The 13,403-nt window shown below is 41.3% G+C and overlaps 2 protein-coding genes across 2 annotated transcripts in view; both read left to right on the forward strand.

Moving 5' to 3' along the window:
• The window catches only part of LOC143270582 (uncharacterized), a 444,849-nt gene that overhangs the window by 16,685 nt on the left and 414,761 nt on the right, over positions 1-13,403 (forward strand). The gene's annotated exons all lie outside the window — the stretch shown is intronic.
• Positions 1,772-13,403, forward strand: part of LOC143270581 (uncharacterized) — a 62,811-nt gene continuing 51,179 nt past the window's right edge. Inside the window, exons 1-4 of the mRNA XM_076561007.1 lie at positions 1,772-2,930; positions 5,739-5,809; positions 6,477-6,501; positions 9,693-9,794. Of these exons, the coding sequence (XP_076417122.1) occupies positions 2,810-2,930; positions 5,739-5,809; positions 6,477-6,501; positions 9,693-9,794 (319 nt within the window). The 5' untranslated portion in view covers positions 1,772-2,809. The remainder of the gene's footprint in view (positions 2,931-5,738; positions 5,810-6,476; positions 6,502-9,692; positions 9,795-13,403) is intronic.

Consider the following 13,403-nt stretch of genomic DNA (forward strand, 5'->3'; position numbering starts at 1 on the left):
AGCTCATGAGACTGAAAAGATCACTGGTAGAGAGCAGAAAAGACCCTTTTCAGAAAAACATGCCTGGAATGGCAGTTGAGTCTCTAATAAAAGTGTGGATCAGACCTGTACTACAGGTACATAGGTAAAAACTTCACCTGAAGCTGAAGAGAGTAGCCATTGCCCTACCCTGAAAGTCATCTCAGGGACTGATTGTACTCTGTGGTTTTTATCATAAGATTTGTTTTAGGGGACCAGTGAGATCTTAGCAGTAAAGGCACTTGCTGTAAAGACTGAGATCAATACTTTGAGCCTGGAACCTACATGGTTGACTGAGAGAACCAGGTACAGAAGGGTCACTTCTGCTGGATGCACTGCCAGCTGTTGAGCCTCTCAAACAGAATACGTATAAAAAGAAATTTTTGAATGATTCATTTCATCATTACACCACATAATGGATTCTTTTACACTGCTTGAGATTACCATTTCCTACAAACAAAAAAAAATCTGCTCCTCATTTCTCTCCAGAGCTACTCTCTGCCTTTATTTCTCTTCCTGGAAGACAGTCCTGCAACAACCCAACCATATTGTTCATTAGGTTTAATAAGATGTTCCAAGTCCAGTTGCTTTTACTCACATCAAGCAAAGATGCCCTGTAATAATACTAAGTCCCGTGAGCTGAGAGTCGCTTCCTTTCCCCTAGTGTCCCCTGAACCTACCACCAGTGCGGCCTCACCCCGCTACAAGCAACACCGACCAGTGAAGACTGTGAGGGTAAGAGGGCCTTTCCTTTCTCCGAGGTAGAAAGGTTACCTCAGTAGTCCCCTTGTGCTTCAGTGGGTATCACATTTCATTCATTAAACTGATCTGAGTCATCACGGATATTAGAGAGCTTATTTAGGAAGAGGAGGGAATGGAACTGTACCAACTTGGTCCTGATCAAGACAGCATACATCACAATGTGGCACAACTTTGTGTCCTGCTGTATGAGTGATCCCACCAAGGTGGGGGCCTCTAGTTTACACCAGTCCTCATGGTTGAAAGATCCTCTGAACATCCTCAAGCTGGACACACTAAGCTTCCAACCATATACTCAAGTTATTTGTAAACCATAGTCTAGAAACAAAAAATACCTTAGTGAAACATAAAAGTTTTTATAGATGGTATGTGATGTAAGTTTTGCAACCCTCTATAGGCCAGATAGGTTTACCTGATCTGCCATTGAATAAGAAAAAGTATGCCCAGTACTAGTTTGTATCACAAAGGACAGAGTCCCAGATCTCTGTGACATCATCGAATAATGTACCCATTAATATAGTCTCTTTGTTACTACTCTTCTGTGTCCTGATTTCAGGCACACAATGTTAGTGGGCAAAACAGCTTTGTAGACATTACTCAGCATGATCATGACATTAAATATTTTCTTTCCTATTGATTGCAGGCGAAGACCAAAAAACATAGATGTGGTATGTATTGTGGGATCATTTTCCTAAGACACAACTGAGGTAGGAATTGTGAAAACACTGGTTGTATTTTGTGTGATACACCACTGTGATGTAACATATTAATGATATGAGAATTGTGTTAAATTTTTTTTCTTAGTTTCTTTTAAAGGCAAGGGCGACAACAAGTAAGTAATCATGGATATTTCTATTGTTCTTGTGTTCAATAGTAATCCTTTGTTATTTGAGGGTATTGTACTTCGATTCTTGTTTAAATCTGTTTTCCCCCCAAAAGTAGGATGCCTTTTTCACAACCCAATTTCCAGTTACAGATGTGTACATTGAAAATCAGAATACAAGGTAACTACAAAAATGTGTTCAAACCTCATCTCAGATATGCAGGGTCAGTTACATGCTTGTGTTCCTTCATAAATGAGTTAACTAGAACTCAAGAGGTAGTGATGAGGCTCCTTAGCTGTGCATCTTAAGAGCCACTTCTTACCTCATCAAGGGCACAGTAATCCCCGTGGAGAGCTCTGTCCTCTTACATCTGTCTGCAGTAAGGCAGATCGATAGGGATCCCAAACACTGCAGTGACGGCTGTGGTGGTTGGAAGTCCTAGGAAATGTCACTCAGCATGCAACAGACAGTCACTGCTTTGAATGGTAGAGGAGCACAGTGCTCCTTTTAAGATGACAGAGTCTCACAATTAAATAAAATATACAGAGGAGTAGGATGGATATTTCTAAAATGGGTTTCTCTGGGATCTGGAGAATAGCATGAACAGAGTAGACAACAGAAGCATGGGCCCAAAGAGGAACACAATTTAAGGACATGTGCACTGAGAACTGCAGTCACCACCTGGAGGTGGATGTGTGCTACCTCATTCTCTGAGAATATATTGCTTTTGGGGGTGGGTTTCAGGGACTCACAGTTTGTCTTTATCTATACTGGAACTACCTACTTATGTACCATACTGGCCTAGAAATCACAGAGCTTCACCTCCTCTGCCTACAGAGAACTGTTATGAAAGCAGTGCACTCCATATCCAGTGGGAATACATCTTTAAAGGTTGGGTACACTCTGCTCCATGTGTTTTTCCTCTCAGGGTTGGTCAGTGCCTGTGATTTGAAGGTGAGCACTCATTAGGTACATGTATTCAGCAAGGAAACACACACACTGTCACACTGCCATGAATTTAGGACTTGCCTACACCACCAATGCGGTGCATGCTGGAGTGTGCAGTGCACTCAGTGATGCTCCTGAAACACCACTGTGACTCTGATGATGGTGCCTGGAGAATGGGCATGCCATGGAGTGTACTAAAACAGACTGGTTTCCTCTATTTTCTGCCATGAAACTGACATAACTGTCTCTACTGTTAATGCATGCCAGTTTCCAGAATTAAAAGAAGACTCTATGGGAAAGGGAAGATATCCCCCAAGGATGCTGAAGTACCGGAAGTCCAGGCAGACACTTCTGGCCATGTACCATCTACTGAAAGAGAAGGTACTGTTGAAATGCACTAATCTCATTGGGTGACATATGGTAGTTGTGGATCATCATTGTATGATAGGAGGGAAAGGTGATGATATTACCATAGTTTCCTGTGTAGATAATGTTGACTTGCATAGTTCCTCAGCTGAAATTCAACCACACGATTTAAGAATGTAATGTAAATTCACCTTTTGCAAACATTGAGTAACAAGAAACAGAGGAAAGGTGAACTCAATCTTGTCTCTGTCACTGTCCCTTCACCTGGTGTAGGCAGGAACAGGTGAGGCAACCTCTCTGTTACTTTCTCCCACATACCGGTGATGTAGATGAACTGAATGTAAACAAGCTCAAGATTGGCATGGTCATTGTCAAAATTGTCAAGAGTGAGCACAAAATTTGAAACAGATAACAGCATTTCTAGTCTGACCAAAGGGGAGTGGGTCTCTGGAGTAGTGTGTCACACCCTATGCTTATGGGAAAGAACAGAGGCAAGGTCATGGAAGGAGGTTTCTGTGTTCTTCCTTTTCAAAGGCATCATGGTAGCCTTGTCAGGGGTAATATTCTTGGGTTCATCTCTGTCATTTGAAGGCAGTCTTTCAACACTTAGCGCTTAGCTCCAAGCCCGTCATTGTACTTAGTAGCTCTCCATGGAATTTGCGCATAAGGTTCTTTCCCAGTTTGTGTGATAAAATACTATGACCCAAACATGCCAAAGAAGGAGTGCTTGTTTTCCCATGATACCATGAGTATGGTGTGCATATTTGCTGAGCAACCATAGATACAGGAGCCTGAGGCAGAGGTCCAGTGCAACAGAAATAGAGAAAAGGAGTGTTTCTTTATGCTCAGCTCACCTTCTCCTTCTACAGTCATGGATCTCAGTCCAGGAGTAATGTACTAACAGCTGAACCATTTGCTACCTCAGTTAACCTTGTCAAGATAATGCCATAGAGGCATCACCAGAGCCCTGACCTATCAGTTGACTCCTGATATTTGCCATCACCATGCCCATAAGCAGTGGTGATCAGTTTGGGGTTTCAATCTATGATAAAGCCAGTCTCTGGTGAGGGACAACCTACTCCTGGGCATTCAAATATACATTTGAAGTACTTACAAAATGGTCCTGGGGGTAAAGAATGAGCAGATCCTTTTCCCGGCTCCCTGGGGACATTGGTAGTAGTGCCTACTAGGTCCTCTGTGGACCATTTAGTCCCTCCTTGTAGGACATCGCAGACTGCTAAGTAGTTAGCAGGCTTCTCTAGCAACACTAGCCTCATTCTTACCTTAGCGATGTCCTGATAAATAGAAGCCTCATGTGTGTCATTAGCTCTAAGCAGTCTATGTTCCTTAACTTTAACTGGCATTCTGTGTAATTTGAGTCAAGGAGGGTTATAGGGTGATATCCTTCTTTGATCCTTTAAATTAATGGATGACATAGGGAGAAAGGATCTGCCCTCTGGATGATCTTTGGTGCTCTTAGAGGCATCCTTGCCTCAGCCTCCAATATGCAGAGACTGAGTTTGTGAGCTTCCCTAAAATACTGCCCATGTTTCTCAGAATAAATTGTATGGACAGGAGAGCATCAGTTCTCTATGCACCATAATGTGTGTCTGTTTCTTACGCTGTCAGTACTTGAGTCTCCCACTTTGGCGTGGTCTGACCTGTCTCTTCTTTCCTGGGGACATGAGATTATGCTCTAAGGAGTCTCTCTTCTCTAAGTGGCTTCCCTGTCACTTCTTCAGTAGACTCACAGCCCAGGCTAATCAGAACTATGTCTGCTCCTCTAGGATTCTCTCATTCTACAGATTTTTTTTTTTTTTGCTCTCTATCATAGTCTATAACTGTGGATTCAGTGTGTAGTGCCTGCTTCTGAGCTGTGTGTGACAGAGAAACAGGATTCCTCTTCTAGTCACTCCCTTTCTGTCTCTCTTCTTATGATTTCCTGCCCCTCTCCTTCCCCAGCCACTCCTCTTTCATAATTGCCACAGAAGCTTATGTGGTTCCTTCTTTGTGTTACCTTATTGTGGGTTCTCCCTACTGCAACACATTGTCCATGCAATGGGTCCTAAGTCCCAGACATGTCCTTATTCTCAGTCCCGGGTGTTCTAGGTCTTTCTGTAATCACTAAATGTCAGTTTCTCACAAAGCTCATGAGACTGAAAAGATCACTGGTAGAGAGCAGAAAAGACCCTTTTCAGAAAAACATGCCTGGAAAGGCAGTTGAGTCTCTAATAAAAGTGTGGATCAGACCTGTACTACAGGTACATAGGTAAAAACTTCACCTGAAGCTGAAGAGAGTAGCCATTGCCCTACCCTGAAAGTCATCTCAGGGACTGATTGTACTCTGTGGTTTTTATCATAAGATTTGTTATAGGGGACCAGTGAGATCTTAGCAGTAAAGGCACTTGCTGTAAAGACTGAGATCAATACTTTGAGCCTGGAACCTACATGGTTGACTGAGAGAACCAGGTACAGAAGGGTCACTTCTGCTGGATTCACTGCCAGCTGTTGAGCCTCTCAAACAGAATACGTATAAAAAGAAATTTTTGAATGATTCATTTCATCATTACACCACATAATAGATGCTTTTTCACTGATTGAGTTTACCATTCCCTACAAACAAAAAAAATCTGCTCATTTCTCTCCAGAGCTACTCTCTGCCTTTATTTCTCTTCCTGGAAGACAGTCCTGCAACAACCCAACCATATTGTTCATTAGGTTTAATAAGATGTTCCAAGTCCAGTTGCTTTTACTCACATCAAGCAAAGATGCCCTGTAATAATACTAAGTCCCGTGAGCTGAGAGTCGCTTCCTTTCCCCTAGTGTCCCCTGAACCTACCACCAGTGCGGCCTCACCCCGCTACAAGCAACACCGACCAGTGAAGACTGTGAGGGTAAGAGGGCCTTTCCTTTCTCTGACTTAGAAAGGTTACTTCGGTGGTCCCCTTGTGCTTCAGTGGGTATCACATTTCATTCATTAAACTGATCTGAGTCATCATGGATATTAGAGAGCTTATTTAGGAAGAGGAGGGAATGGAACTGTACCAACTTGGTCCTGATCAAGACAGCATACATCACAATGTGGCACAACTTTGTGTCCTGCTGTATGAGTGATCCCACCAAGGTGGGGGCCTCTAGTTTACACCAGTCCTCATGGTTGAAAGATCCTCTGAACATCCTCAAGCTGGATACACTAAGCTTCCAACCATATACTCAAGTTATTTGTAAACCATAGTCTAGAAACAAAAAATACCTTAGTGTAATATAAAAGTTTTTATAGATGGTATGTGATGTAAGTTTTGCAACCCTCTATAGGCCAGATAGGTTTACCTGATCTGCCACTGAATAAGAAAAAGTATGCCCAGTACTAGTTTGTATCACAAAGGACAGAGTCCCAGATCTCTGTGACATCATCGAATAATGTACCCATTAATATAGTCTCTTTGTTACTACTCTTCTATGTCCTGATTTCAGTCACACAATGTTAGTGGGCAAAACAGCTTTGTAGACATTACTCAGCATGATCATGACATTAAATATTTTCTTTCCTATTGATTGCAGGCGAAGACCAAAAAACATAGATGTGGTATGTATTGTGGGATCATTTTCCTAAGACACAACTGAGGTAGGAATTGTGAAAACACTGGTTGTATTTTGTGTGATACACCACTGTTATGTAACATATTAGTGATTTGAGAATTGTTGTGTTAAATTTTTTTTCTTAGTTTCTTTTAAAGGCAAGGGCGACAACAAGTAAGTAATCATGGATATTTCTATGGTTCTTGTGTTCAATAGTAATCCTTTGTTATTTGAGGGTATTGTACTTCGATTCTTGTTTAAATCTGTTTTCCCCCCAAAAGTAGGATGCCTTTTTCACAACCCAATTTCCAGTTACAGATGTGTACATTGAAAATCAGAATACAAGGTAACTACAAAAATGTATTCAAACTTCATCTCAGATATGCAGGGTCAGTTACATGCTTGTGTTCCTTCATAAATGAGTTAACTAGAACTCAAGAGGTAGTGATGAGGCTCCTTAGCTGTGCATCTTAAGAGCCACTTCTTACCTCATCAAGGGCACAGTAATTCCTGTGGAGAGCTCTGTCTTCTTACATCTGCCTGCAGTAAGGCAGATCGATCGGGATCCCAAACACTGCAGTGATGGCTGTGGTGGTTGGAAGTCCTAGGAAGTGTCACTCGGCATGCAGCAGACAGTCACTGCTTTGAATGGTAGAGGAGCACAGTGCTCCTTTTAAGATGACAAAGCCCACAATTAAAGTACAGGGGAGAGTGGGATGAATAGTTCAAAGTCGATTTATCTTAGATCTGATGTATTCCTGTAAGTTTTGGAGAAAAGCATTAACAGATTAGACAATATTGGCATGGGCACAAAGAGCCACAAAATTTAAGGACAGTGTGCACTAAGATTTCCAGTCATCATTCATTTAATGATCTGTGCTGCATCATCAATCCAGCAATTCATTTAAATTTTATTTTTTTAATTATTATAATTTTATTAATTTTGATATATTTATGCACCGTATTTCATCTTATTCATCCCTTATAACTCTTACTGTTCATAGATCCTCTCCCTTTTTACATTTTTCCAAATTTTATCCTTAAAAAATAACTTGCTAGTCCATTTTATGTTAAACATATATGCAAACATGTAGGGGCATCCACTGAACCTGGGATAATGCTACAGGGACAACACCTTTAATTAATCTCTCCCTCCCTCACACAGAAGCCATAAATTACCAATAGCTTCTTAGTTAGGGGTGAGAAAGGTTTTTGAACCTCTCTTCCCTACAAACCACACTGTTGACCTCTTTGATCTTATATGGGTCCTATGCGAGCAACCAACAATATACTTGTAAAGGAGAGCTGGACAGTGAGCAGTAAGGCTACTTCCTGTCATGGGTAGTTAGACTCCATGTTGCCTATTCCATTTTTGCTCTTGGTGCATTTACACAGGCAGCAGGGAAGAGTGCCACTGGGCATCATTCTATCCACATTGGTGGTGTCTACATGCTCGGGCTCTCACCAGTGAGCTGATGTGTTAAGTGGCGCTCTTATGGTGATTGGCTTAGTACATGCCTATCGTGTCTAAAAACCCGAGTTTCATCCCAAGTACTCAATGTAATGTACCCAGCATTACACAGTCTGTAATCTTTGATTTAGAGTGGTAGATTCAAGAAAGTCATAAGTTCAAGACCAGCCTTTTCTAAATAGTGAATTTTAGGCCAGCCTGGGTTAGAGGCCTTTTTCATCAACAAAACATAACAAATAATCAATGAAAAAACAAAAATAATAAACTGAAATAGAAGATCTGTTGATGGAAGGAGAGTGTATAGAAGCTGACTCTGCCAGTAACAGGTTGACTGAATTGCAGAGGTTGGCCACATGCCCATATATATGTATGTGATTAGCACAAATTGAACTTGGTGAATTACTTAGGGAGACTAAAAGAGCACAGAGCTGGTAAGGAGTGGAGAGATATGAATGGAATCAAGAGAGTTAGGGTGATGAGTGGAGATGAATATGATCAAAATACATTTTATGGAATTCTCAAAGAATCACATATTTTATTAAAAACGATGAGGGAACAGTGAGCAGATAAGACGCACTGCCATGCCTTGTGCAGCCACTGCCTTCCTCTTATCTCTTGGCACCTCGAGAGTAGTTACACCATGAAGCACTAGACCCCTTTTCTTGTCGGTTCATGTTGAGGGTTTATACAGGGTTGGCCAATTTAAAGGAACTGTTTTTTTTTTTTTTTGGTCTAACGTTCATGTGACAATTTCATTTAGAATAACTTAGACTCTGAGTCATCACAGAAGGCACAAGCATAAGTCACCTCTCAGTGTGGGTCCTTGATGATCAGAGTCACTTGCTGAGAGGTACCTGGTAGGATGAAGATGTTGGAGAAAGGCTGTGTTTACTAATTCAGAGACCTTCTACAACTTATTTTGGAAGAAATACATAATTGGAGTCAGGGATCAAAGGCACAGCATCTATCTCTTTGCTTATATCTGGCAGGGACTTTGATCAGAGCATCATGGATATGCCTAACATGGTACCCAAGGTTAAAAAGTTAGAGGAATACACAGCTGCTTACCTTCTGAACCTACTTAAAGTGATACCATATGTCCTGCATGAGCTGTGAAATATCCCGGATAAGAAAAGAATGAAATTAAACAACCACTGGTCACTGTTGTGTAGCACACTAAACACTTGCTCAGGATTCAGTCATTCTTGTCTAATTGAATTGTTTTTACATTTCACAAACATCATAGAACACTTGTACAATCCATGTGCTTTTCCTTAGGGTTTAACATATCTTTTACACCGATAAGACTCCTGGGGGTCCTTATGAATTTTTAGTTCACTGGTGCAAAGATGTGATCACAGCGGGATTGCATAGATTTCACTGTGTCATGATGCTCTAACTGGGATTTGAACGCTGCGTATCAGTCACCACACCAACGTAACATAGTCACATTGCTCTTCCTTCTCTATTGTCACATCTGTACTAATTTAGACTTTACCTACATCATGTGACCATAATAGTCTTTATCTACATCATCATGTGATGCATAATTAATTGGACACTGACACAGTGATCTTCCTGAAGCACCATTCTAATTACAGTGACTTACCTGAAAATAAATAAAGAGATCAAGTGACAAACACTCAACTATTCTAAGTTTCCTCTGTTTGTCTGCTGTGAAGCTGACATAACTTTCCCTGTTGTGACTGCATTCCCTGTTTCTGCAGTACTAAAGAAAAGGACCATCAAAACAACCGTGATCCCACTTGATACGGATGGACCACAAATCATCTCCGGTACCTCCAAAGAAACATACATTAAAACAGAAGGTACTGAGGGAATTATGTTCAGTTATGTATAATAGATGCCCTTTATACTATGCACTATTTATAAATCTATAGAGACGTTTTGCTGTAGTTTTTAGTGTGTAGATACTGTTAATTTATCTAGCTTATCTGTAGAAATACAACCACAGAATTTAAATAGGATAAATAGGTTTAAAGGTTAAAGGTAACCTTTGCCTTTCATTAAGTAGTGGTAAACCATAGGAAACCTGAGACTTTCCTATGAATGAGTATGGCTTCACCTGGGGTAGGCATGAACGACTGAGCCACCCTCTCAGTCACTTTGTCCCAGACATGGATGATGCAGATGTGGAAAGTCTCAAGAGTGATCTGTTTAATGTCCAGAATCTCAAGAATGAGGATGAAATTTGAATTAGATAAAGGCATTTCTAGTCAGGTCCATTGGGAGAGAGCCCTAGGCATGGTCATCTTAGACTTTGTACTTGGGAGGCCAAGGGAGTGGGAAAGATCAGCAAGGACACAGAAACCTGTGTGCTTTTCCTCTTTCCAATGCATAATAGTTAACACTGGCAGGGTTAAGGGTGCTTTGCTCCTGGTTCTGTTATTTAAAGACTGTATTTCCAAGAACACATAGACTGTTCTTCCTCTGCCACTCCCAATGCACAAGCATTGGAATGTTGTTATACCTCTCCTTGGAAATTTTGTTAGGATTACTTTCCCAGAGGCAGTGGGCAAAGAAAGGTTTAGTTTGCCATATAGTTTGAGTTTGGAGTCCATAATTGGGAAGCAGTAGAGGCAGAAACTTGAGGGAGACTGACCTTGCAACCAGAGCCCAGAAGCAAAGAAAAATGAATGAATGTACTCTCCTGACTTTTCTTACTTTTATACTGCCCAGAATCCCATCGAAGGGAATGCTCGTACCCATAGGGAACAGCTCTTCTCATCTAACTTAATCTAATCAAGATAAACCCCAAGGGCATGCCCAGAGGACACAGACCTCATCAGTTTGACAGCTGGGTTTCAGCATCATGGAGCCTATGAAGTGTTGTTTTTCACTTTTGAGTATAACCTGTATCAGGGCCAATTTATCTATAGGGAACAACTTTCTCTCCTTACCAGGACCCATAGGTAAATGTCTTATAGTGTGATCCCAATGATGCCCGAGAAACAGGTTCTCTCTCTTTTTCTCCCAGGTCTTGTAGCAGCACTTCATGGACCCCACAGGGTGGAGTGGCTAAAGAGACCCAAGAATGGCTTTTTGTTCTGTCAAAACCCCAAGGCTACAATGTCCTGGGAGTAAGGGCTCAGTGTATGACTTTAGCTCTTTTATTTCTTTTTCTTTTTTTAGTTTCTCAAGATCTCTGTGTATTTGCCATGACTATCCTGGAACTTCTTTGTAGACCAGAATGGCCTTGAATTCATGGAGATCTGCCTGCCTCTGCCTCCTGAGAGCTGGGATTATAGGTGTGCACCTACCACCTGGTGACTTGAACTCTTTTGTAGGCAGTGTTCCTCACCTCAGACTGACATACAGGATGGCCGAGACAAGGGAGATTAGAGGTCTGACATCCATCTTAGATCCTGAACTCTAGCACACACTTGGCCCCATTTCAGAAATTCTTGGTTTAGCCTTCAATATTGAGAACATTCAACATTCAGTTCCTAGGACTAAAGGACTATAGGCACTTGGGTATCGGCTATCTTGGCACCTATCTGGTCACAGGGCTGTGTCTGTCCTCTGTGCTGTCACCATTTGTATCTTTCACTTGTTATAGGCTTTCCTGACTTGTCTTCTTTAGGGGAAGGAGTTCATAATCTCAGAAATGAGTTTCCTGTGTCTTCCTTGGAGCCTCTTCATTAGGCTCGAGGCCCTTGATCCCCACAAGTGTGTTGGCTTCTCCTGCATTCTCTAATTCTTTAGCTGTGTTTGGCTCCACCATAACAGGCAGTGTTTGTAGAATTAATGCATTGTGTTACTCACTGTATACTCTGGGTCTCCTGCTTGTGAGTAGCATGTCCTACAGAGCCCCATGACCCCACCTCTAGCCGCACACACTTCATATCCCTCGTTACAGTTTCTTGCCCTTTATCCTTCTCCAGAAATTTCCCTATTTCCTGGGTGCCATGTTCATTCTGCGTTCTGTGCCTGGCTATCCTTAGAGTCTTGGAGGTTCTTTTCCACTAATTATTTAGTGCCTGACACTGTATAGTAGAACACACTGTCCACAGAATATAGCCTAACCCTCTGGCATGCTCCCATACTCAGTCCAGATAGTTCTTTGCCTTTTGTATTATCTCTAATTATCTCTTCCTCACCAAACTCACCGTACAGGAAAGGCCATTGAGAGCAAAGATATCAAATCTTAGTAGTTTATCTGGTTCAGTCCTGGATCTGGTAGGCACAGCTAAAGGGCTCCTGATGCCTAGCTGTATGGCATGGATATGTGAAGAGAGAAGAAAAGGCTGGACTCAGTCAGCCAGAGGAAGTCCCATAAACAGGGCAAGACTGTATATTAGAAGAACAATAAACCCAGAAAAGGTTGTCCCAAACCTTTGGGATTGTAAGGAAGAAGGTGAAGGAGTGACTGGCATGTGGTCATCACATTGGCCCTCATGAAACTCTCAGTGCTATGACACAAATTAGGAAGGTATCTTGTCTGAAATTTGACCCAACACTCCACTCTCTCTCCACTAGTAACTGGGCTGGAGGCAGCCTGTCCTGTACAGAATGCCTCTTTTGCATGGGAGGACAGAAACCCCACTGAGTTATCTCTCTCCTTATAGCTTTCCCTAAATGAAGTAAAATGAAGGTGCGTATCCTTGACATTGACCTTGTGAAAAAAAGTCCCTACTTATTTTTGTTGTATTTGCAATTTCCTTAAAGACTTGTGCCAGCTGTACAAAGCTTACATGTATACTACATGGCCTAGAAATATTATGAAGTTAAGATTAAAACATACATGCATAATTTACAGGCCATTATCTGTTTTGGTTTATTTCCACAAAATATGTATGAAGTATGATAAAATCTTAAATTTGATCATTATTTACACACTTACAGGCCATATGGTGAGTTCTGTTTGAGAGATTTGCAACCAAGATCAACATACCATTTCAAATAGCTTTATAAGATTTATCATTGAGGTAATTAATGGCTCAATGAGAAGAATACTTACTGAAAAAGCAGTAGATCTGAGCTTGAATCTGCTCACACACATACAAAAAAATTGGACAGAACTGTTCATATTTGTAATCCCATGCTGTTGAGTGAATAGACCGTAGTATTTCTAGTGCTTGCTAGCTGTCATCCTATCTACGGCATCTGTGAGAGACCCTGTCTGAAAGAAAGGAGAAAGGGTGATACATCATGGTATGCCATGCCCTCTTTTAGCTCTCATATTTTAATTGTCAGGCACTTACACACACACACACACACACACACACACACACGATACAATTACCTGAAATACATTTTACGTTACTGCAACAGTCTCATAACCAACTTCTATTACTATTGCAATAAGGTCAAGTATTTCAAACATATCGTAAAATCCTTGAGATTCTAATCACAAAAGTTGTGATCGTCTGTGGCTTTCTCATATAGTTCCTTGCTTCTAATATACATAGCATTTC

The sequence above is a fragment of the Peromyscus maniculatus genome, chromosome 23 (assembly GCF_049852395.1).
Source record: "Peromyscus maniculatus bairdii isolate BWxNUB_F1_BW_parent chromosome 23, HU_Pman_BW_mat_3.1, whole genome shotgun sequence".
In the NCBI taxonomy this organism is placed as follows: Eukaryota; Metazoa; Chordata; class Mammalia; order Rodentia; family Cricetidae; genus Peromyscus; species Peromyscus maniculatus.